The sequence below is a fragment of the Canis lupus genome, chromosome 1 (assembly GCF_011100685.1).
Source record: "Canis lupus familiaris isolate Mischka breed German Shepherd chromosome 1, alternate assembly UU_Cfam_GSD_1.0, whole genome shotgun sequence".
Taxonomy (NCBI): Eukaryota; Metazoa; Chordata; class Mammalia; order Carnivora; family Canidae; genus Canis; species Canis lupus.
In genome coordinates this window covers 50,278,606-50,303,118 of record NC_049222.1, presented here as the reverse complement: position 1 = coordinate 50,303,118, position 24,513 = coordinate 50,278,606, and the positions used below count along the sequence as shown (strand labels likewise).

Below are 24,513 nucleotides of genomic sequence, written 5' to 3'. Positions count from 1 at the left end.
GCTCCAGATCACATGTCCCTTTGGTCACTACCCGGCTTTGGTCCTTCCCCGGGTCCCTGAAATCAAAACCACAGATGGGGATTTCACAGGGCGAGCCACTCCTTGCGCCACATGCCCCTCCTTCTCCAAGTGGGGTTCGCAAAACAGGCCCCAGCAGCCGGCAGGACGGGGTGTGCCCCACAGCCCCAAGTTCAGGGGGTGCTGAGTTGCTGGAAGAGGCCGTGGCATCTCCAGCCCCCACCCCTCCCTCAGGGAGTCACCAGCAGTAAAAACGAAGACTGCAAAATTGGGCAAACTGAAAATTTTTTATTTTGATTTTTATTAAGGTTTTATTTATTTATTTGAGAGAGAGAGAGAGAGAGAAGAGAGAGAGAGAGAGAGGAGAGAGAGAGAGAGAGAGAGAGAGAGCAGGAACAGTGGGGAGGAACAGAGGGAGAAGCAGCCTCCCCTCGGAGCTGGGGCTCCATCCCAGGGCCCTGGGGTCATGACTTGAGCCCAAGGCAGACGCTTCACCCATGAACTTACCCAGGTGCCCCTGAAGATTTGTAAATAGGACAAGAGTTTCAAAATTGCTGTGTCCTATTGTAGAAACCTTGGTTGTGAATCTTGTGTGTTAAGAGTTTCTGGCAGTCCCCAGGGCCCTGCTGGCTCACGCCGGGACCAGGTGAGGGGCGTCCCCTCCTGCCAGGGATGAATGTGCTGCAGGCTGAAGCTGCAGGGGTGGGGGCACCGGCATGTGATGAGCTAGGCATCAGCTTGTGACAGGGATGAGGGGTGGTGGGGAGTGAAGGGTCAGGGAGAGGAGGGAGGGGTGGGGAGGGAGGCTGGGACAGAACCAGAGGGTTTCGGTGATTAGGTGGGGAGGCCCGGGGGACCAGAGGAAAGCTGCTCCTCTGCCTACCTTTTGAAACCGGCCTTCGCGGACTGAGGGGCCTGCCTTTCCGCTGGGTCCCATGCATTTTCTCCATCTTTGGACAAATACTGATCTTTCCGTTTAGATTTATTCTGAATTCAAAGTAAAGTGGCTTGAGGATTGGGGCTGCGGGGCTGGGTGGCCAACAGACAGCCCTGTCTGCGTTTGTGGTAATATGCGAATGTTCTCGAGGACCAGACAGACATGAGCCTGTAGTAAGGACAGAACCTGGGTGGGGTGTGAGGCCTGAATGTGAGTCTGCACCCACTGACCTTTGCAGGTGTCACCCCCACCCAGCCAGCAAGGTGAGGAAGCCGAGGGGGCGCTCAGGGCCCAGGGGAGGGGGTCAGAGCTCATGGAGGAGCCACCGCAGAGCCACCAGCAGCCCCAGGAGTGCAGAGCCTGCTGTCACCACTGCAGAGGCCGGAGGAAAGCATGTTGAGTCCCTAACCAGAGGCAGTGCCCCTGGATAGAAGGCTTTCTGGGACAGAATGGAGAGGACTCTTGGTTGGGGGAGAGGCAGTAAAGAAGAGGGAAGGACCCCCCACCCCACACACACACCCAGGCCCCTTCTTAGGTCAGGGAACAAAGCTTTTTCATTGCCACCAAGGAACCAGCAAAATGTGCCCAACAAGCAAGTCTCAGGAAGAGCTGGGAGAGAGGTGGCTCCAGGGGTCTGAGGATACCAGGTGGGGATGGCGCGTGGCCCATGCGTGACCCCCCTGCAGCCATCATCCATCCCAGGTGGACCCGTTTACCACCCACTTTCCCCAGGGAGCAGGAACCGGCTGATCAAGGAGAACCGTGAGGAGTCACCCGGATGCTCTAGTTAGGGAGGTGCTCTGCGAGGACATCACTGAGGGACATAGTGGCTTCTCCACGCGCTAGGGTTTTCTGCTGTCCTCTGCCTTTTCTGTCTCATGGCCATTCATTGCCCCTGGATGATGCGGCCTCAGCGATCTCCTTGGCTCACCAGTCATGGGGCCAGACCCGGGCCCGACCCGGGCCCCTGGAGCCAGGAAGTCTCCAGAAGATCCGTTTGCATGTGTTCTTTACCTGGTGGCCCCTGACCACCGTGCAGGAGTCCAATCCCGGCCACTTTCCCAAGTGGCCTTCCTGGGCAGGGCCTCAGCTGTGGGAAATGGCACTAGAGTTTCCATGGAGGGAGGGGGTCAGAGCCCTCCCAGGACCTGCTGCCGCCCCGGGCAGACGTGAGAGCAGGCCAGGCGGGCTGTTGAGGGAGCCGCTGGCTGACCTCACGGACCCCTCTGCACGAGGATCAAGGGGCCCTGCCTGCCCTGAGCCCTATAAAGCCCTGATGTTCCATGGGTGTTGCTGCAGAGTGCGTCTCGCTTGAGTGACAGATGTCCCCCCTCACATGGGAGCAGCTCCGTGCGGCAGGTGCCCTTCAGCTAGAAAGATGGGGCTGCCCGGCCGTTGGCAGAACTGTGGAGGGAAAGGCTGAGCCAGGCCCTTGCCCATCGCGTTGGGAAGTACCCATAGCCACAGGGTAAATGAAACCTTAATTCATGAGGGTAGCTGTAAGTTGCGTGTAGTTATTCATGTGAGCACATCCAGCTAACACAGCCAGGAAGTCATTCAACTAAAGACAAGCTCTCTTTCCAAATGTCTTCCATGCTGAATATTGGGACAAGGGTGTGGGAGACACAAAGATGAGGGGACACGGGTGCTGCCTGGAGGATGCCACAGGTATTGAAGGAATTAGTCCATGCCTCATGGGAACACATGTTGAAGGATGTGGATGGCTCCCGGCCTGCGAGGAGCTGCAGCGTCAGTTCCAGGTGGCGGGACACAGACCTTCTCCCATGTTGTTGATTCAAGTGTAGATTGGCAGGATCTTCTTGGAGGGCAATTTGGAAACATCCATACAATTTTTAAATATGCATACTCTTCAACCCATAATTCTATTTTTGTGTATATCTACGCAGGAGAAATACTTTCACTAATATTTGTGTCTGAAATGTGCATTATTCAAGGCTGTTATTGCCGTATTTGTAACAGTAAAAGTGCGAGGGGAAATGCTAATCAATGGCAGAATGGCTAAATAAATAGTGATATATGCGTAGCCTGACCTTGCGTGCAGCCATTGTGTTACCGTTTATGAAATTGTCATTCTGGCTATTTTTGACCTTAAAAAAGCAACAATTCCACATATTGAACAGAAATCCCATATTTGTATTTCTTTATCTTTAAGATGGGGATAATAATCGTATGTTCCAGTGTCAGAGTTAATGGGAGGATTTCACACGATACCACATGCAGAGCCCTTGGAATGGTCCCCAGCACATGGCCGGAGCCCAACAAATATTTGCTAATGTCACTCTGAATATGTGTCCATATGGAAAGATCTAAAATATACCACTTGGAGAAAACAACTGTGTGTATTTTTACAAAGGTCAATAGTGTGTGAACCATTTGTGGGCAGGAAACACATGAGTGTGTGTGCACGCACATGTCTGTGTAAATGCCTAGGAACAGGACTAGAAGGCTTCCTTCCAAATTTTTCTAATGGCTAACCCTGCAGAAAGGAGCAGGTTGGGGGCGGGGAGGAGGACGTGCCTCATCAGGGTTCCAGCAGGGGCAGAGCTTCTGGGAGCTACGCATTTACCTGTGTGTAGGGACAGGTGGCCGGGACCGGTCCTTGTTCAACCATGGGGCTGGTCAGGTTGTCTCTGCAGCTGGGGGTGTGGTCTCTGCAGCTCATGTTGGAGCGTGAAGGTCCAGGGCAGGCAGGCAGGAAGGCATGATGGAGGTAAGATGGGGCGATCAAGAGGTTGGAACCCCCAAGCACCATCTGAAGCCCTTTACCAGGACAGACTGAGTCCCATGTCAGTTCTTACTGCGTCTGGTATTGATGGTGTGAGGGCCCTGCATGAGCCAGCAGACACACACACCTGGCCCAGGAGTCCGAGAAGCTGAAGGAAGGAAGGGGATGTGGAGGAGGAGCAGTTACAGGCTCAGCTCAGCTCAGTTGCTGCTTGGTGCGAGGAGGTGGATCAGCAGATCAGCTGCGATGGTGTGTGTGTGTGTGTGTGTGTGTGTGTGGCGCTTTCCTTCCACCTGCCAAACCCTCCTAGGATTGTCCCTTGTGGCCCCCTGTAACTGGAAACGAACAAACCGAAGAGGAGTCTGGGAAATGTAGTCCAGCCTAGCATAATTGACACATCACAAAGCCATCCAGGGGAATTTCACCCTTTCCTCTACGTACTGCTGCACTTTAAAATTCTTTTACAATATGACTCTATAAATGTATTTATTGTGAATAAAAAAGAAATCGAAAGCCTTTGGTATTAAAAAAAAAAAAAAGGAGAGAATCTTCTTCATCCCAGGGAAATCTAGTGTTTGGTTATATGGCTAATCGCGTCCTGGAACCTATTTGTCTGCTGTTACCTGCCTGGCCTCGGCCACCATCCCCTCCTCGACCGCCAGGCTACTGCACCCACCTCCTGACTGCTTCTGCCCGAGTCTCAGTCTGTTCCCACTTCAGCCAGAGTGAGCTTTTCAAAATGCAAATTAGATGCTGCTGTGTGCCTATTTAAAAATGCTCTAGTGGCTTCTCATTGCCTTCATTATGAAGCCATAAATCATCGCTTCCCCACTCTGGTCCAGAAGTCTCTGTAACACTCTCCCCCTGCCTCTCTGGGTCTGGCTCTGTCTGGCTCTCCCCCTCCACCCCCCACCCCTTCCTTCTTGCGGTTCGTGGTGTAGAGCGTTGCGTGCTATAAAATCATCACGCATATCACGGTGATAAAAGGCTGGTCGCTTACTGATTACCTACTACGTGCCACATTACGCTAGGTGCCTTGACCATGTCATTATGATTCCATACCCACAGATAAGGACAGGGAGACTCAGGGGACATTGAGAAATGAGTGAATGGTGTGTGGCACCAGCAGGATCCAGAGTGTCTGAGCCCCGTATGCGTGAGCACGACACTCAGCAAGCATCCGTCCTGTGCACGAGTCTTTCCTGCCTGTCACTTCGCCCTGTGAATGGAGAACCGTCTTTCCCCTGGGCGGGCGAATCCGGGAGGGTAGGCACCTGAGCCACACCTCCAGGACCTCCAGGCCTGGCAAGGTGCTTGCACACAGTAGGTCACTGGTGCTCTTGAAGGCATACGTGTGCCGGCGCCGCGCCGGGTTCTGGATTAAGGCCAGAGTTAGAAGAACCAAACAATGCGGCGCTTGCTCCCAGGGCCCGTGCTCTGTAACAGGGGAGCCGAGCTCACGCGGTATCACAGGCTGCTCCAAGTGCCACCTGGGGAAAGTGTGCACCAGCCCCGCCTGGCCTCGGGCGGGGGCGGGCGGGGAGTGGGGCCCAGAGAGGCCTCCAGGGAGTGTTTGCAGAGGGCCGGTGGGATGTGAGTCACCGAAACGGGCAGCCTTATCTGGTTGGCCTCCGTGTAGTTCTGCTTTTGGGGCTTATCTGGGCTCTGCGGCTAGAAATGGAATAATAGATGGGTCCTGCCCATCCTGCCTCTTGGAAGAAATCCATGCCGAGAAGAAATCAGTGCAGCAGTGTAAGCATCCTTGCACCCAGTGGCATCAAACTGTCCCTGTGTCCTGGCTGGCAGCGCTGCCTGCCCGGCCCGCCCCCAAACACCTTCCTTCCCTGACCTGCCACCTTCTGTCCCACTGATGTCACTGCCCGAGGGACAACCGGCTGGGGCTTTGGTGTTTTCTTCGAGGAATAGGCATTCTTCATTGTCAAGTAGGGGGAGGGGGTTGGTTTTAATGATAACGCTGGGTCCCGAGGAGCTGATTTGTTGGGACCTGCCTGCGGGCTCGCCAGAGTGCCCGCGGTGCCTCGTATGCTCCGATCCTCCCAGGAGCAGTGAAGCGGCCCATGCTAAAGATCAGGACCCCGAGGCGCCAGGAGGGTCACTTGTCCAAAGTCCCACAGTGCTCACTGCTTAGGAGCTAGCCTGTAATGCCTTCTAGAGAGTTCTAGCGCACCTGTTAGAAAGCATCCATCTCTGACCTCAATGAGAAAGATTTCCAAGGGCACTCAAGCCTTTAAAAACAGGTTTCCAAAAAAAAAAAAAAAAAAACAGGTTTCCCTGGAGTCAACACTGCACCTGCTCCTCTGTGTGTGTATGTGTGTGCGCATATGTGCATGTGTGTGCGTGTGTGTGTGCATGCGTGCATAGGGGGAGGGTGATGAGTGAGTCCTCTGCTAAATGTGTACCCCACTAACCGGTGATAAACAGGGCTACCTTGGCAGAGGCCTCGCACATCCACCCACCTGCCGAACACCTTCAGCTTTCAAAATTCTCTTTAAAGCTGCTACATAGATACAGTTTTTACACCAATATGCAACTCTCTCTCTCTCTCTGTCTCTTTTTTTTTTTTTTTTTAATGAACAATTTCTACCATATAGATAGGCTTTTCCCGAAGCAACCACGTTGGGAATCGGTCACCTTAATTAAAGCCATCACTGAAAAATCAAGTCAAATGGGTCATTATTGCCTGAGAAAAAAGGACTTCTATTTTTCACAAGCTCCTTCAAAGAATATTTTAAGTTTCACTTAGGCCCGCAGTATAATGGCTCTGATGTAACCTCGCTTCCTCACACCATGGGTCTTCATTATTTCGGTTGCACACAAGCATCGTGAATGGGAGAGAGGAATTAGGTATTTAGTGCTCTTTGATGGAGTTAATAAGTATCCCGATTAGTCATTTCCCAGGATCTTAAGAATTCTGTGCATCACCTCATGCCGCCTTTCCTTTCAGAGCGCTGTAAACACCAGCGCAGGCATTCTTGATGGATTCAGGCTTTCTGATTTACCTCTCCCCAAGGCACTTAATCAAGGAATGCAAGTCATTTTGCCTTCTCAAAGCTTCCTCTCCTTCCCTGAAAGCTGTTGCGGGGTCTTTCTCGTTTTTCTTCCGCTTCTAAACCATTTTGAGGACAGTGCTCTGGGCCGAAATGATCCAGAACTTGACCCCTAGAAATTGCTTTCTGTCCCAGCTGGGAGGGTAGAGCCTTGTGCCAGCCCGGCCCAGCAGAACCAAGCCTTGGTCACCGAGGATGCGTGAAATAAATGTCTGTCTGTTGTTGTGGTTTGTTCCAGAGCTGGTGATGTTGCTGGAGTGGTGGTCGGGCACGGAGTGCGTCATCCACACAGACCCCCAGGCCTACCCCAAGTATGGAAAGGAAAATGCCATTGTGGTTCTGAACCACAAGTTTGAGATTGACTTTCTCTGTGGTTGGAGCCTGGCCGAACGCTTTGGGGTGTTAGGGGTAAGTTGGATTCACCTTGACCCCCTCCCACATTTCCCCTGCTCGACACTATGACTTGCCTTTTTGCTCTCCATCGTTTAGGATGACAGAGGCATTCACAGTTTCCGCGTGATGAAATGTTCTTAACCAATTGCTTTTCATTCCTGCTTGCGACCAAGATGAACATCTTCTAATGCGCAATAATAGTATCTATTCAACAATTATGTGCTAGATATTTTATAGACAGTTTGTTTACTCCTTACAGAGACATTAATGAATAGACGATGTATATCCTCCCTTTAAAAAAAAAACTAAGTTATAGAGGGTTTAAATAATCTGCTCAAGGTCACACAGCTATGAAGTAGATTTGGATTTGGACTCCTATGGTCCAAGGCCACTTCATGCCCTTCATCTCTATGCTCTACTGCTCCCCTGGCCTACGGGCACCATTCACCCCCACATTTTCATCTTTGTGGGCTCAAGAATGTTGAATCCTCAAGCCAGAGAGTGTCACTGTCAGAATTCAGAATAAATAGGAAATTCTTTATCCTCCAACTAGTTTGACTTCTTGCACACCTTTGGGACTGGGCTTTCTTGGTTGACTTTTGTCACCTTGAAAACATCGAGGTGTATATTGGTCACGCCTGTACCAGATAACCGAATTAAAGTCTTCTTGGTGCTGAGCTGTCCCAGCAGGATTTACAACAGGTGCTGGGCCAGGATGGGAAAGGGCTAGAACAGCTGGTGCCAGAGCTGGGGGATCCTGTGTTGGACCTGGGAGCAACCCCCGCAGCCAGCCGGGGTATCTGCTCCCATCACGTTATTTTTGGTGGACCAGGTAGACCAAATCGCAGCGTTCAGTGTGTAGGAGATTGAAATCAGGGGGGTAGCTGGGATGTGGGAGTCCCCAGGTCTGACGCTGCGGGGAGGCGCCATGCATCCAGTCCCAGATGCGCCTGTGGAGTCTCAGAGTGGCCAGCAGCGCTGGGAGCCCCCTTGACTTTGCCCATTTGGGAAGACCCTTGGCGAAGGAGAACTATCTAGCGTGGGACACATTTTGCATCTGCTTTTATACATTTATGCACTTTTAAATTCGAGGCAAAAGGAGAGACAAGGAAATGTGCTTCTCGGGGACAAATGATGCTCATCGTTATGCAGTTAAACTTTCAAAAGGCAAGTAAGATCTTTAGCCGTTTTTCAAGGGATAGAAACACTGCGTTTCGTCACTGTTGCTACCTTGAGACTTCTGGAAAACTGGATTGCGTGTGAATCACTGAAAGGATTTCTAGGAAAGCAACCGGCCCTCCTGCCAACAGCTCTCTCCTCTTTGCTTTCCTGTGTATTCTTCTAGCTCCAATGTGATGTCCGTGCGCGCATGTGCGTTCAATGTATTTTCGGGAACAAGACCGAACGTTCTAGCATCTGCCTTTCTCTATTTTAGAGACGCTGGGCAGAGATCTCAAGTATAATTTTGTGGTTTTATTTCCTGCGAGAGGAGACTACCCCCCTAAAATATCACAGTCGGAACCCTGTTGTGGATATGGATGATTGTGACAGGTCCTGATTCTGTCTTGGGCACCCTGGTGTCTTTGCACCCCGACTGCTGGGACATCCGTCCTCCTGCCTTAGAGCTAGACTTCCCAGGGTGCCGATGTCCCCCCAACCCGGGTTCTCCAAATGTGTTTGGGGGGACAATCAGGGTTTTCCCGGCTTCCCATGTGGCTTTGGGAGGCGTTCAGGCTCAAATGTGAGCGCACAGACAGCCGGGGGCGGGAGGCCCTGGGCAGAGCAAGTGTGTCGGCCTCGCAGGCACCGTGCGGTCCTCGCTCTACCCTTGGTAGCTTGACGGCCACCAGCTCTTTCTGGGGGCCGTTCACTGTATTTATGCTATTCCTGATTCTTAGCACACTGTGATTATTTACACTTCCAGAGCCTCGTTTTGGCTAAGTCATTGGTTCCAGGAGACTCATTAGTAAGTCTGATTTCAGAGCTCTGCTCTTTACCCCGAGGTGTTGGGAGGAAAAGCTGTGGGGAGCCCGACTCACTGGGGCCACAGGTTTTCTGGATTCTTGCTGAACTGCTTCCTGGAGCCCTGGGGTCCCCAGCAGGACCGGAGGGAGGGTCTACACAGGGACAGGAGGTGACCACCTTCCCGTTTCTTCCAAGCACCCAGCACCAGCCCGAGCCATGGCTGCACATTTGAAGGATGCCTCGTGCTGTGCTGGCCAAGTAGTGGCTCCCAGGAGAGGGTGAGGGGGGTGGCAGTTGGTGACCTCTGTCAGGGTCGGGGGTTGGGCCAACTCAGGGGGAAGCTGCCAGACTCTCGTCCCAGGGGAATGCCTTGTCCTTGCTGCTTGCTGCTCGAGCCACTGAGGTCCAGGGAGAGGCCAGGAGGCCAGTTGAGCTGCCTGGCCCCTTTCAAGGTGGCACGCTTGTTCCCGCTACTCTTGAGAGGATACAGAGCAGCCTCGTGTTATAGGAACTGCTCAGCAGTACCTGTGGTCTTAAATCACCTTCCAAAAAAAAAGCACCTGATTGATCTCTTTTTAAAAATAACGCATGACTTTGAGATCTTTCTGGAGCCTGGGGAGCTTGCCTCTCAGAGAGGAAGGGCCAAGGAGAAGATTCCTGACGGGCAGTTCTCACCGGCACAGGTAACAGCCCAAGAGGAAATGAGTTTAAATAGAAGCAAGTGAGATTTGCCCAAATTCCTGAGAATGGGGTAATTAAATGTGGAATTGTTTTTGGGGGGAAAGTGATGAGATTTTCTGAAAAAGGAGAAAAAAGTCTTTAGACTTTTTACAGGCGCCCAAGGCCCCACACGGTCATTCTGGGGGCTGGTTCCCCTTGGACTTGGCATTTCATGGCGTGGGCCAGGGCGCAAAGGCTCTGGTTGCGACCTCCGAGGAGTACACCCACCCTCTCCTCCCTGGGGGTGGGCATGGCCTGTGGACAGTTAAGAGTATGTGTCTGTAACGTGCCCCACAAACTTCGGTGTGCAATGCAGAGGGTCAGGGCTTCTAAAGCTCCCGGTACCTGTTTACCTCTTTCTGTCCCAGTAAGATACCTACATGCCACTTCACAGTGGCCTCAGCAGGTTGCCCAAGATCGTGTTTGTTGGGTCTTCTAGCAGCACCAGGGCCCCTGATAAGTACCCTGCACACAGGAGCCGCTGTGTTTACCTGCTGAGAGGTGTGGCCTGGAAGTTGGCCTCCATCCCAACTGTGGTATTTCTCTTCAGATTGTTAAAGAGGCCAGATATGTTCTATGGCAGTGTGACAAGCCCCAAAACATAGCCGCTTCACACAACAAACACGTGTTACCTTAGTTTGGGTGGCTGGAATCCAGGCTAACTGAGGTCCTGGCAAGGGTCTTTCATGAGGTCGCCGTCAAGCCACCGGCCAGGGTGGTGGTCTCATCAGAAGGCTCGCTGCGCGGCGGGCGACCTGCCTCCACGCCGGTCCCTGTGTGTGTTGCCAGGCCTGAGCCCTCCCTTGGGCCTCTTCTCAGCTTTACCCTGGACATGGCCATGGGCTTGTCCCAGGGCATGCAGTGCTAGAGAGAGGGGGAGAAAGCACACAAGGCAAAAGAAAAAAAAGCCACAGCCTTTTTGTGATCAGAACTCGGAAGTGGTATCATCACTTGGTCATTATTCTGTCCGTGAGTCCAGCCCTCCCCCAGGAAGCAAGGTGGGCTACAAGAGGGCTCAGACCCCAGGAGGTGAGGACCACTGAGGCGGGCACAGAGCCTGCTACCACACCACAGCATGACATCCGCTCTCGGACCTCACATTTGCTGTTAGGAAATATTATTTAGTTAATACATATTAGAGCTCAGCCTGAAAACCGATCGAATTTCTGTTGCATTTCCTCATTCAGGGAGAAGTAGGAGAGTGGTAGAATTATTACCCTAAGCAGAGGCACTCTGATGTTGCTCACAAAGCTCTTAGGATGGTGATGATAGCCATGTATGCATCCTTACAATACTTTTTTTTTTTAAGATTTTATTTATTCATGAGAGACTCACAGAGAGAGGCAGAGACATAGGCAGAGGGAGAAGCAGGCTCCCTGCAGGGAGCCTGATGCAGGACTCGATCCCAGGACCCCAGGATCATGACCTGAGCCGAAGGCAGATGCTCAACCCCTGAGCCACCCAGGCATCCCGCATCTTTGCAACACTTACGCAACAGAAGAGCACTGTGTGTATCTTCTAGAAGACACTGCTGGGCACTATAGAGATAGATACTAAGATGGGTGTGAAAATACCCTCCTTGCCTTCAGTGACTTTATAGTATACAAAAGAGAGGTAAAGAAGGGACATACATACCTCACCACAGGACCCAGGGGGTTGACAGGACCAGTGACATAGGGTTGACCACATTCGCTTAGGGCAGCAGCATGTGGTGGGCAGGGGCGACAGCCAGCGTATTTGACCACAGACCAGTCAGCCCTACAGCACCATCCTGGGGGCCCCTGTCCTTCTGAGTGTCACCCTCAAGGGAGACCATGGGTGATACCTCCCTGCTGTGAGCAAGCGGCCGGGCTCCTGGCTCCTGGGTGGCGCTGACTGGCTCTTCCCCTGGCCTGGCCAGGCGCGCTCGCTGGCCCTCCCACTCACTTCACTGGAAACCAGTCAAGGTCACTGGGGGCTGATTCAGACTCCCTGAAGGTGTGGGCTGCTGCTGCTTTGCGGTGCTCACCTGGGCAGGGGTAGTGGCCCGTACGGCCCTTGGTAAAATGACTGGCAGATGCCATAAAACCCCAGAAAAGCACTGAGGAGTCGAAACTACAACAGGACCCTGACTGCTGGTGGTCCAGTTTGATTTTGCCAGGATGCTTCTGGTCCTTAATGTGAAATATGGTTCTTTCTGTGAAAGGTGACACGTGCCTGAAAACCAGCATGCCTTAAAGTTTAATTATGAAGGGATCACTTTTCTCCCTAAAGGTTGTCTGCAGGAAAAATGTCAATGCGGAATCATTTAGAAAGGCTACAAGGTGATTTCCTACAAACCCCCATCAATTATAACATCCCCCCACCCCCAAATGGTGGGTTTCCTCTCTCTTGTCTTCAAGGTGTAAAACTTAGCAGAAAAGCAGATGCTTTGAAAGATGATCCTATGCCTTCGGTGCTCAGACATCAAGAGCAATTATTTCTTTTCCCCTCTGCTTACTCCAGAAAGTTCTCTCCTAAGGGTGGTGGGGAGAGAGGGATGTGTAGGCAGACAACGTCTTCGAGCTCCACAGACGTGGCTCCTGCATTGACCAGTTGTGTGACCTTGGGGAGGTTATCTGACTTCTCTGAACCTCAGTTAATAATTCCCATTTCGTGGTGTCATAAGGGCTTAATAAATATATAGGGCTTGCTGAATATATGTAGCGGTTTAATGAATATAATAAGTAAAATACCTAGTCTAAGTCCTATGCATGAAGTAGGTGTGCAATGATTCTTAGTTTCCTTGATCTTAATGAGTTTCCCTTCACTGAATATTTTCTCTTTTTTTAAGATTTTATTTATTTATTCATAAGAGACAGAGAGAGAGAGGCAGAGACACAGGCAGAGGGAGAGGCAGGCTCCCCTCAGGGAACCTGATGTGGGACTTGATCCCAGGACCCTGGGATCACGAGCCAAAGGCAGGAGCTCAACCACTGAACCACCCAGGAATCCCTGAATATTTTCTTATTGTGAAAAATAGGATATGTTATGGAAGACAGAAGAGGGAGCAAACATTTTACAAAATGGGATTTAACGAGAGCTAGATCCCCACATGACCAGCATCCCCCATCATGTTTATGCAAGGCAAAGTGTGGTTGTATTCCGTGTATCGTGGTTTCTTCATACATGTTTGTCACGTCCCTGTTGGCTACAGAGAGATGAGAAGTTTTAAGATATGGAGAAGTGTTCTTCTTTTTTGAAGATTTTATTTATTTGAGAGAGAGAGGGAGCATGAGTGGGGAGGGGGGAGCTGCAGAGGGACAGGCAGGGAACCAGATACCGAGCTCGATCACAGGACCCTGGGATCCTGACCTGAGCTGAAGGCAGATCAGCTTAACTCACTGAGCCACCCAGGCGCCCCTAGATGTGAAGGGTTGATGTTTTCCATTAGAGACACCTGCTGGCCTGGTTTATCAGCTCCATTAGGGTGGGTTTGCATCACCCTCAAGGCCACTATCACATGGACGTGTGAGAAACACGCTCCCCCGCCACCCTCAGTGGCTTAATCAGCGTCATCCATATTGCACTCTTGAGCACCCACCACACAGAGTGGGCAGGCTGCCTCCAAGTATTCTCCTGTGGGGCCCCATGCGGGGTCTGGCGTTATAGAGACGAGGAAGCCGAGAGAACAGTGAGCTGGTGCGATCCCCTAGGACTTGGGCAGCGGGCGCATCCCCAGCCAAGGTCGGGAGCTCAGGGGAAGTACAGATGTCCCTTGAGTTCATCACTGAATACATCCCTGGAAATGTTCGTGTACAGTTTATTTTTATTTTTTTTAAAGATTTTATTTATTTATTCATGAGAGACAGAGAGAGAGAGAGAGAAATAGAGAGAGAGAGAGAGAGAGAGTGAGAGAGAGAGAGAGAGAGGCAGAGACACAGGCAGAGGGAGAAGCAGGCCCCATGCAGGGAGCCCGATGTGGGACTCAATCCTGGGTCTCCAGGATCACGCCCTGGTCTGAAGGTGGCGCTAAACCGCCGAACCACCCGGACTGCCTTACACTTTATTTATTTATTTTTTAAAAGATTTATTTATTTATGAGAGAGAGAGAGAGAGAGAGAGATAGAGGCAGAGACACAGGCAGAGGGAGAAGCAGACTCCATGCCGGGAGCCTGACGTGAGACTCGATCCCGGGACTCCAGGACCATGCCCTGGGCCAAAGGCAGGCGCTAAACCGCTGAGCCAAACAGGGATCCCCCTTGCACTTTATTTTTAAAAGTGTAGTGCTGTTAGAACCCCCCAGGGTCTTTTTAATTTTTTAAAAAGATTTTATTTATTTATTTGAGAGAGAGAAAGAGAGCTTAGAAGGAGCAGAGGGAAAGGGACAAGCAGACTCCCTCCCACCCGGGGCTGGATCTCAGGACCCTGATATCATGACCTGAACTGAAATCAAGAGTTGGACCGACGGAACCACCCAGGCGGCCCAGTCTTCTTTTTTATTAGACAGGCTCCTCTGGCAAGGTCTTTCCCAGGCCAGCGTGGGATTACACCAACAGATCGTCAATCCATACTTGCTCCAAGCAGAAGTACCACTGGGCTTCCTCCTCCTCTTTGCCCAACCCTCAGCAGCCCTTCAAAGCCTGTGATGTTCGTCCTGGGAAGCAGCTGTGACCCTGCAGGGCCCAGTGATACTCCCTGTTTGCCACACCAGTCTGCTGACGTCCCCGGAGCCCTCCCCTGCCCCCATCTCCCTGTGCTTCCCTCACCTGCTAACCAAACACCCGCCACAAGGTGCGGCCCGAGCTCCGGTTATCTTCCGCCCTTGCAGGGCCCTGCTCTCCCAGCCCCGGCCCTGCAAGTCCTTCTGCTCTGTCTCTCCATCCACCCTGGGAAGGCCTGGCCATTCAGGATAGAGGCTGGGGGGTGGGGTAGGGCAAGGATCTGCACTCAGGAAGGGGGAGCAGGGCTTTGCACAGGGGGCTCCTCTCTCTCGTCCGTTTATCAGGAGCCCTGATCCTGCGGAGCAGAGTCAAGTGTGCTAAGGGGCCAGCGTTCAAGAGTTTCCTTTGTCCCCAAGTGCCCTTCCGTCCCCACTCCATGTCTGCACTCCGGGCAAAGTCAGGAGAGTTTCGGGTTGGGTGAGGGGAGGGCTGTAGACCTGGGTGGGGGAAGAGGCCGTCAAGGGCCCGAGCGCTGTGAGCCTTGTGCTCCACCTGGACAAACGATCCACGCTCATTTCCAGTCGAAGAGAGATGAATTCGCACAGAGTGCTTTTGTCTCATGTTTGTTTTATGCATTTCCCCTGTGGCTGCGACTAATTGCGGAACAGTGTTCATTTTGTTTTCAGACTCTCTTGAGATTTTCCTGGTAGTGTAAGTCCCCAGCATTTTCTTTTTTAGCATCAGAGAAGGGAGACAGCAAGAGAAAGCAACGAGTATAAGCAGAATTAGGCCACATGTATGTTCCCTTCATTGGCACAAATGGAATCTCACCTTTAGACACGCACACGCGTGCACGTACACCCACACGCCTGGCTCCTTATTTTGAGCTCCAGTCTTAGCTCCTGCCTTTTACTGCAGTGAGAGACTTCCATTTCAGAGACACATTCCAGCCCCATCTTTTCCAGTCTCGGGCCTACCTCCTTTGCCAGAGAGCATGTCTGCTCAACAACTCGCAGAGTTTAGTGGCGGAAGGGAAGGAGAAATTGGGAGCTCCCTGTTTCTCCCGCCCCGCTAGCCTTTGAGCATCTCGAGGCCAGGGGTGATCATCTTCACCTCGCTGTCCCCAGCACCTGGTGGCTCAGTGCCTGGCACAAGAGGTACTTAACAAACACTTGTGGCATGGACAGAACGGCTCCGAGGTTCAAGTCCATGTATCACACATCAAGAAAGAGGCTGAGCTGTTGGCTGACTTGCTAGTCCTCTGCAGTGATGGGGCCTAGCTCACACTCAGGGGAAAATTCAGAGGGTTAATGTTGTGGTCTGCTTTCAAGTTCCATTTAAGATACATCATTCAGGGGATCCCTGGGTGGCGCAGCGGTTTGGCGCCTGCCTTTGGCCCAGGGCGCGATCCTGGAGACCCGGGATCGAATCCCACATCAGGCTCCCGGTGCATGGAGCCTGCTTCTCCCTCTGCCTGTGTCTCTGCCTTTCTCGCTCTCTCTGTGTGACTATCATAAATAAATTAAAAAAAAAAAAAATTAAAAAAAAAAAAAAAAAGATACATCATTCAGGTATTTTATGTATTTAGTGGAAATAAATGACTTTGGGTGAATCCCGATGACCAACTGGTGACCGTACTGGTAAACCTTCAGGAACGGCCATGCGCTTGGAAGCCAGAAAGAGATACTTGTGCAAGCAACGTGTTGACCAGGGACTGTCCCTACTGATTAATATTAGTCCCTAATTGTGTTTTCTGTCGGTGCCTGCAGAGTGGTCAGAGGCGAGAGCCACATAATCTCAGTGTATCTTCAAAGCTGAGACCATGTGGTGCTAGAAAGAACTGCTTTGAAGATGCACTGAGATCCAGTACATTCCAGTGGTCTCACTTGTGTCAGCTCCACAGCCTCCGTGATGAAAAATGAGCAGAATCAGGACTTTCTAGCTTAGGTTTTTCTCCAACATGGCCACCTGCCAACTGATCAGATAAAAATGCTTAGTGTTGATGCTGGGTTTGTAGGATGGTTGGAACTGGTAGGGCATCCTGTTCAGTCACCTTCCCATGACGCCCCTGTGTCTTCTGACCCCTCCAGGTGGCTGGAAGTGCTGAAGGGGTTCATGGGGTGTTGGAGGGTTCATGACATTGGATGTCTCTCTGAGCAACTTGGTGGTCCCCGCTGTGGTTATGGGCTGCTTAGTTAGATGATTGGGCAGCTGTGGTAAGACAGCTCTCTCCCTCACTCTCTCTCTCTCTCTCTCTCTCTCTCTCTCTCACACACACACACACACACACACACACACTCCTCTCCACACACACATTCTCTCTCTACATACACACAGACTCACATACATACTCTTTCCACACAGTCTCACACATACTCACTCTCACACGCACACTCTACACACACAGTCTCACATATACTCATTCTTGCACACACACTCTCACAGTCTCTCTAGACAGTCTCACTCACACACACACTCTCCCTCACACAGTCTACACACACAGTCTCACACACACACTCTCTACAAGTCTCTCACTCTCCCTCATACACAGTCTCTACACACACAGTCTCACACACACTCTGCACAGTCTCTCTTACATACACTTCTCATAAACATTCATACACACACTCTCTCCTACACTCACACATACACACACACTCTCACATACACTTTCTACAGTCTTTCTCTCACAGTCTCTCTCACAGACACTCCCTCTTTCTCACATGCACTCATACATACTCACACTCTACATATACAGCTGTCTCACACACACTCACTTTCTCTCTCGCAAATCTCTCACACACATACCCACTCTTACACGCACACCTCACACACACACACTCAAAAGTTTCATAAACTTTTAACTGTAGAATGTGATATTATGTCAGCAACTCCCTACAACTACCAGAAATGGCCAGGTCCTTGCAGTTGTTGCTTCCTCACAGGAAGTTGAATTTCCTATGAACATTTTTGATTTTCCAGACATACTAATGTCTAGATGGGCCTGTGGTAAATCTAACTCATCAGTAAATCCTTTCAGATCTACCCTCAAAATAAATCCAGAATAAACGAAATTGATATTGTTTTTATACATTCTTTCCTGAAGAATTTCCTTTCTGTTACCACCCAAGCATGGAAACCTTTGCTTGGCCTGGGAGAGTCATGATACTGATGGCATATTGAGTTTCCTGGAGGACTGTAAGCATTTTTGAGTAGTAAGTTCCTAGTCTCTTGGTCTTAAATGAAGTCCTGTAAATCTCAGCACACTGCCCATCGAGGAGCACTGGAAGACCCAAAACCTTTCATTGTTACCACATGCTAAAGCATGGCGTAGGAAATGGGTTGAATTGAAAGGGATGTTTACCCCCTGTGTTTACTCTGTGGTGGTAATAATAGCTAAATGTTATCGAACACCTGTTGTCAGATATTCATCTCGGCACCTTTGTATATATTTCCAGATGCTATCTAAATCTTTAGAGCAATACTTTGAGATAAGTCTTCCTTTCCTCATAATACAGCTGGGAAAATTGAGGCTTGGAAGGTTAAGTATCTAGACCAAAGTCACACAGCTGGGCCGTGGTAGAGCCTGATCAAAACCAGGACTGATTTCAAAGCTTCTCAAATCCTATTATCCCTGCCAAGGAAAGGAAATCAAGTAAAGTATCTTTGATTTGGAAGGCAAAAGTTTCTACCTGATTATTTAAAAACATTTCTTATATCAAATAAACACAGTTAACATCAAGGGCTAGGCCTAATGATAACATCCAGAACTTTAAAGTTGAAAGATATAATAATTCAACATAAAAACAGATATCTCCTCTGTTCCTTTTGATCGTCATCACCAAATAGGCTGTTTTGATCCAGTCTTACTTATGTTCCAGAAGCAAATGGTTGAAATGTGCTGATGTCAACTACTTCTTAAAAGGGGCATTGTTAGAGGAACACTGCAAAATATTTTGTTGATAAAATACAGGAAAATCTAATAAAATAAAATAAAATAAAATAAAAAATCACTTCTGATTCAACCACTCAGCTGTTTTACTTTTTCCATGTAGTCATAATCAGCCTGTAGACTCAACTTTGGTTCCAGACCATTTAAAAATTTAGTATTACATAATAAGCATTTCCCCAGCTATTAAACATTTGTAGGAAACAAATTTTAGTGGCTCTAAATCAAAGGGTGACAAACTTTATAACTGGTGAGATAGTGAATATTTTAGGCTTTGTGGACCATATCACCTCCATCACAACTATTCAGCTCAGCTGGTGCAGCATGAAAGCAGCCATAGGCAATGTATAACTGAAAGAGAGTGGCTGTGTTCCAATAAAACTTTATTTATAAAAACAGGTGGTGGAGCTGCTTTGGCCCACAGGCTACAGTCACGGCTCTGTAGTATCACATTATGCACTGTATGTAAGGTCTGTCGTATATACCATAATTCATTGAGCTCTCTACCATGGGGCATTAGGTGATTTGCAGTGCTCTAACACAGTAGGACAGTGATGGACATGTAGACTCTCGAGCTTACCTCTTTGGTCTACACAAAGTTCCGTTTCCTCTTAGCAGCAGGTTATCAAAGGTCAACCACTAAGACCCACTTAGTGGGTCTGGTGGGATAGAGCTATTAATAGGAAATACCCCAGAGAGTACTTTCCCCACCAGACATACAGGATTGACCGCATGGGGCCACTCACCTTCCTAGATCCAACAGGTTGCTACCTTACAGTATACGATCCTCTTCTTGGTTACAGAATAGATCATCTTTCAGAATCCCTCTGTGTTGCCACAAAGTATTTTTGGAATGAGTTCAGGAACATTTAGTTTTTGTCAATAGTCCTAACCTACTGAGAAGATAAGTTTAGTTCATTGGTGAGGATTTTCTATCTTGTTTTCATCTCTCAGGCCATGAGTAGCGAGTTAACTGAAGTGCGGATGCAGAGAGCATGAGAACATCCCTGCTGACGAGGTGGAGGCTGAGGGAAGGCAGACAGGGCCTCTCACGACCTGAAACCTGGCAGTGGACACACGCTGAATGGCTTTTAAATGGCTCCTCTGGGCAGAGTGGTGATTCCCAAGGCAATTTGGTTTTGTGTTCTGAGTGACAGGCACTTCCTTCTCATTGATAGCATGAGCAAGCACGAGTCAGGATAATTAGTTCATGCTTTTAGGATTTAAAGTAACCCCATGTTGAAAAGAAAAAAGCTGATTCTAGGAAAGATTTTTACCCATAACGTGACTGACCCTCTGTCACAGGCTCTCGTCCGCTCAAGATGTACAGAAACTTTGATCCTGGGGCTTTGGCCTTGAAGGCATTCTGCTACCTCAGATGATAGCAAGTCTGTAGCCAGACGTCTCCTGGGTTGGCTCAGAGGCTCCAATGGCCTCAGCAGTTCTAGGTTATTGTCTCAGGGTCACAACGTGATGTCAAAGCCGTGGCACACTCAGCAGCCATGTTCACGGCAGAAAAAGTAGCTGGGCCTCCTGGCCATCTCTCTCCTTGTCATGGAGCAGAATTTCCCAGAAGCCCCAGAATGCATATGCACCATTGCAGACCTCTGAGCCACTGAGCAGAACTGGGTCAGATGCCTGCACTAAGTGAAGGGGGTCCAGCAGACACCAGGCTGGGGTGACGTCACTCATGGTTACCCCCCAGGGCCTGAGCATGTTGCCTTTGAAAAAGAGTGGAGGCTGTAAATGAAAGAGGAGGGGACAATGGCTGTTGGGTAGGCAGCCCTCGGTGTCTGGCCCCGTGCCTCAGTGGGCATTCACGTTCATCATGGACTTTGTCCTGCAGTAGGCAACCTGGCCAAAAGTCTCAGCTTCCCCAGCTATTAGCTGGTGATTTTGAGGAAGTTACTTAATATCTCTGTGCTTCAGTTTGATCATCTATAAAGTGGGGGTATTCCTTTTGATTTCAAATTGAAGAGAATTTCTATAAATGCATAACCTGTGCCTGGCCTGCACGAAGCCCTCCCCTCCAGGGACAGCGAGTTCTTGGACCCACGGGGACTGGCCTGTAGGTCCCCGGGGAGCAGGCCCAGCTTTTATGGCTTGGTTCTCTTCTTCAAGAGAATTGCTTGTTGGGTCTGTGGGAATAACAAAAACAAAACCCATGGACATGGAGACACTTAAGCCCGAAAGGTGTCTGTGCTTTGTCTTTCCCACCGTGGGGGAAGATTATTATTGTTGTTGTTTGGCTTTTGGTGTTTTGTTTGTTTGTTTGTTTGTTTCTTTTAATCTAAATTTCAGTTTGCCAACATATAGCATAACACTTAGTGCTCATCCCATCAAGTGCCCTCCTTAGTGTGTTGTTTTTAACATAAAGGGAGTAAGCGGCTGTTCATGTCTACACAGGTGGGTAAGGTGCTGCGGCCCTGCTCTTCCCCCAGCTACAGCTGCGTGGTTGTTGGCGACGTGATACGCCTCCTAGGTTCAGGGCATAACGAGACAGTTGTTGCCAAGAGCCCTGCAGAGGCTGCCTGCCTGTCCAGGTCACTGGCCCTATCACCCATGCCGCCGATCAATGACAGCTATCTCAACAAGTACCTTGGCCAATTCCGAAATTAGGGTGGAAAAGAGAGAGGCCAACTCACTAGATGAAAAGCAGGTTTTGTGTCTCTCCTGCCCCTTGCAGTGCCCTGGGTCCCTGGTCCTCTCCAGGCAGGTGCAGGCCAGGCGGCCTGGCACAGCGGTTTGGGGCCTGCATGGAGCAGCCCTGGGGGCTGGCCTGTCGGTGGGCCCCACTTTGCCACCCTCCGAGTCAGAGAACCCTCCAGACCCCATTTCCTAGGCTGGGGAAGGAGAACTATGTCTGCCCTACTGGCAGAGCCAAGCGTGGCCGAGGATTGAGTGAGATCTACGGACAAAGTTTGGTGTCACAACTGAGTGACCGGCTTGGAAAATGACACGGGCATCCCAGAGATGCTGAAATGTGCCCCCCAGTCCCCACGTGCCCAGATGCCTGCCCGCCCCCACTGAGGGCCTCCCCCCTCCTCCTCGCCCCACGGACTTAGCACAACCTCGGCCTCCGGTTGACCAGTTTTGGAGGCTCCTGGGGTCAGTGGCTTCTTGCTTCCCTGAGCTCTGGAACCATCCCCTTAGGCCTTTGGAGAGCATATCTGTTCTTTTTCTAGTAACATCTCCAACAGCCGTAAGAAAGGGCCAGTAAACCCTTTTCACAGACGCCCTGGGCCCCCCTCCTCTGTTTCAGGGCTCCAAAGTCCTGGCCAAGAAGGAGCTGGCCTACGTCCCCATCATCGGCTGGATGTGGTACTTCACCGAGATGGTCTTCTGCACGCGCAAGTGGGAACAAGACCGCAAGACCGTCTCGAAGAGCTTGCTGCACCTCCGGGATTACCCTGAGAAGTATTTCGTACGTGAGACCCTGCGCAGCCACGCCCCCACCTGCACTTCCCCAGCCCTGGTGCACGCCCACGTGAGCAGCCTGGCACGCCTCATGCCTGGCCTGCCAACCTGCCCTGCCAACCTGCCCTGCTGTCACATGCTACCCTATCCTTTCCTTTGAGCTGACTGGTCCAGAAATAAATCTTCAGAACACTCTTGTCACACTCACGCTCACTCTGGGTGCTCTTGTCACACACAGGATGACTGTGTCACAGACACACTCAGGATGCTCTTGTCACACACACATGCAGTCTATTGTCACACATTCAGATGCTCTTCTCATGTTCACATACATACTTGGGATGCTCTTGGCACATTCACATGCACATACTCACACACAGACATACAGAGCCACACAGACGCTCACTCCTCTACTATCCTTAGATGGTAAACTTGTCTCCAAGGCCCCTGTAGACACGGAGAGGAAGGCCAGCCTCTGGGCCCCGCTCTGAGGCCATGGGCAGGTGTAGCTGCCAGGCCATCCCTGCTCTGGCCAGCAGGGCTCCTTGGGGCCCTATGTGAGCGTGGTGTATGGTGGCAGACAGCATGCGACTCAAGGAGTGGGACCAAGGGCCATGTGCGTGACAGCTGCCCCGTTCCTTCCAGTTCCTGATTCACTGTGAGGGCACTCGGTTCACGGAGAAGAAGCACCAGATCAGCATGCAGGTGGCCCAAGCCAAGGGGCTGCCCAGCCTCAAGTACCACCTGCTGCCGCGCACCAAAGGCTTCGCCATCACCGTGAGGAGTTTGAGAAATGTAGGTAAGGAAGATCTCTGTACCCCTGCCCCCTGCAGCAAGGAGACCCACCGGCTCCCCGGTCTGAATAGCTCTCCCCTGGCAGCGCTTCCCAGCTGACCGAGGCTGGTGGCCGGTAGCCAGGGGGGCAAGCGGGGGACAAAGGCTGGTTAGCTAGGATCCAGGCCGCTGCCCGCCAGCGCTCGCGCTCTCTCTCTCTCTCTCTCTCTCTCTCTCTCACACACACACACACACAAACACACACACACACTCTCCCCACACGCGCAGGCTGAGCAAACACTGCCCTCTGCTGCTCAGCCCCGGGACAGCAAGGCTGTGCTGACCTTGAGGCATCCCTGGGTTCCCACCTGGGGCCTCTCCTGGGTTCAGCCTGAGCCCACAATCGTCAGCCCAGGGTCTTGTGGTCATTCTGCTTTGCTTGGCACTTCTTGCCCATGTGTTGGCACCAGCTGCCTGCAGCTGATGAACCCTGTGGCCTTGCCGTCCGTGCCAGCTGACCGAGTCAGGAGCCCTGCATTCGGTGGGTGAGAACAGGAAAGCAGCTGCATTTATGAAGTCTCTTGTCAGGGACTCTGTCTGCCTTAATCCTCGGCCCTTCGGTCCAGAAGCCCGGGCTTTGCCTCTCCTTCCCCCCAGGCAGGCCTCCCTCCTCCCAAAGGCCCGCTTTCCTCGTCCGGCCAGAGGAGGCCAGGTGGAGGCCTGAAGGAGGCTGGGAGGAGGCTGGCCCTGGGCTCCGGTGGGCGGGGAGGGGCGGAGCAGGAGGCAGCAGCGAGGTCACACCAATGTCCCCACGTCCCCCAGCGGCCAGGCACCGCCCTGGCGGGAGGCGGGCAGCAGGTCAGACAGCTTCTGTCCGCACGCGATTATCTTTCTTCGGGGCCCCCAGGACACGTCTTCTCTCTCTCTTGTGAGCCGAAGGATCTGAGGGGCGGGCGAGGGGGTTTCCTGCGGCACTGCTGGCCCCCCAGGCCACGTGTAAACCCGCCAGGGCCTCCCCTGGGCCGCAGGGCCCTAAGTGAGCCCGCCGGGTAGCAGGCCCGCAGGGGGAGCCCAGGCCGCAGGTGCGGGGGGAGCACGCCCAAGGGGGGGCCCAGGCCGCAGGTGCTGCAGCAGGTGTGCCGAGCCCAGCCCCGCCTTCTATGCCCCACACCCGTTTCCCACCCCCCGTCCCCACCGCCCGCAGGCTGACCCAGGTCACCTCCTGCCCAGGCATCACCCCGCTAGTCCTCGGCCTCCCATGGGAGCCACACCACCGAGGGGCACCAGCTGTCCGTCTGCAGAGCTGTTGCCCTCGAGACTCACCCCCAAGGCTAGAACCTGCCTGTCCCCGAGCTCGCTGCGGCCCCTGTCCCTCCTGACCCCAGCACGAGATGGAGGTCGCCCACCTGTCGCCCGTCCCTCCTTCCTCCCCCAGACCCCCCCAGACCGCATCTAGCATCCCTCACAGCACAGCAGGGTCAGAGCAGCGGGGACTGACCTGAGCGCGGGCTGCTCCCTTCGCGGGCCTGTGACCCGGGGCGCGCCACCTCGCAGAGCTTCCACGGGGGTAGGGAGGGTTAAATGAGGACATCTGCAGAGGACTCAGCCTGGGCCTGGCACCTAATGTTGGAGGTTGCTGGGAGCCGCCCGCTGAGCCTGCTCGCCTCACCTTCACCCCCTGGTGGGGGTGCCCCCCTTTCCAGAAGGGTTCCGGCCCTGAGAGAGAGCCAGGCTGAACCGGCCAGGCAGGCTGTGCCCCCCTCCCCAGGGATAAGTGCCAGTACGCACAGGGCACTTCTCATTTGCCCCCAGTGCCAGCTCGTTACACACGGCATGGCCAGAGCGTGCTTGCCAGTCAAGGATACATTTTTTTTTTTACTTCCAGCTTACGGATGAGGAGGTTG

At 51.9% G+C, this 24,513-nt stretch overlaps 1 protein-coding gene across 5 annotated transcripts in view; it reads left to right on the top strand.

Moving 5' to 3' along the window:
• The window catches only part of AGPAT4 (1-acylglycerol-3-phosphate O-acyltransferase 4), a 128,324-nt gene that overhangs the window by 89,418 nt on the left and 14,393 nt on the right, over positions 1-24,513 (top strand). For all 5 annotated transcript variants that reach the window (XM_038526507.1, XM_038526506.1, XM_038526505.1 and 2 more), the window contains 3 exons: positions 7,008-7,177; positions 21,681-21,842; positions 22,481-22,634. In XM_038526507.1, the coding sequence (XP_038382435.1) occupies positions 7,008-7,177; positions 21,681-21,842; positions 22,481-22,634 (486 nt within the window). The remainder of the gene's footprint in view (positions 1-7,007; positions 7,178-21,680; positions 21,843-22,480; positions 22,635-24,513) is intronic.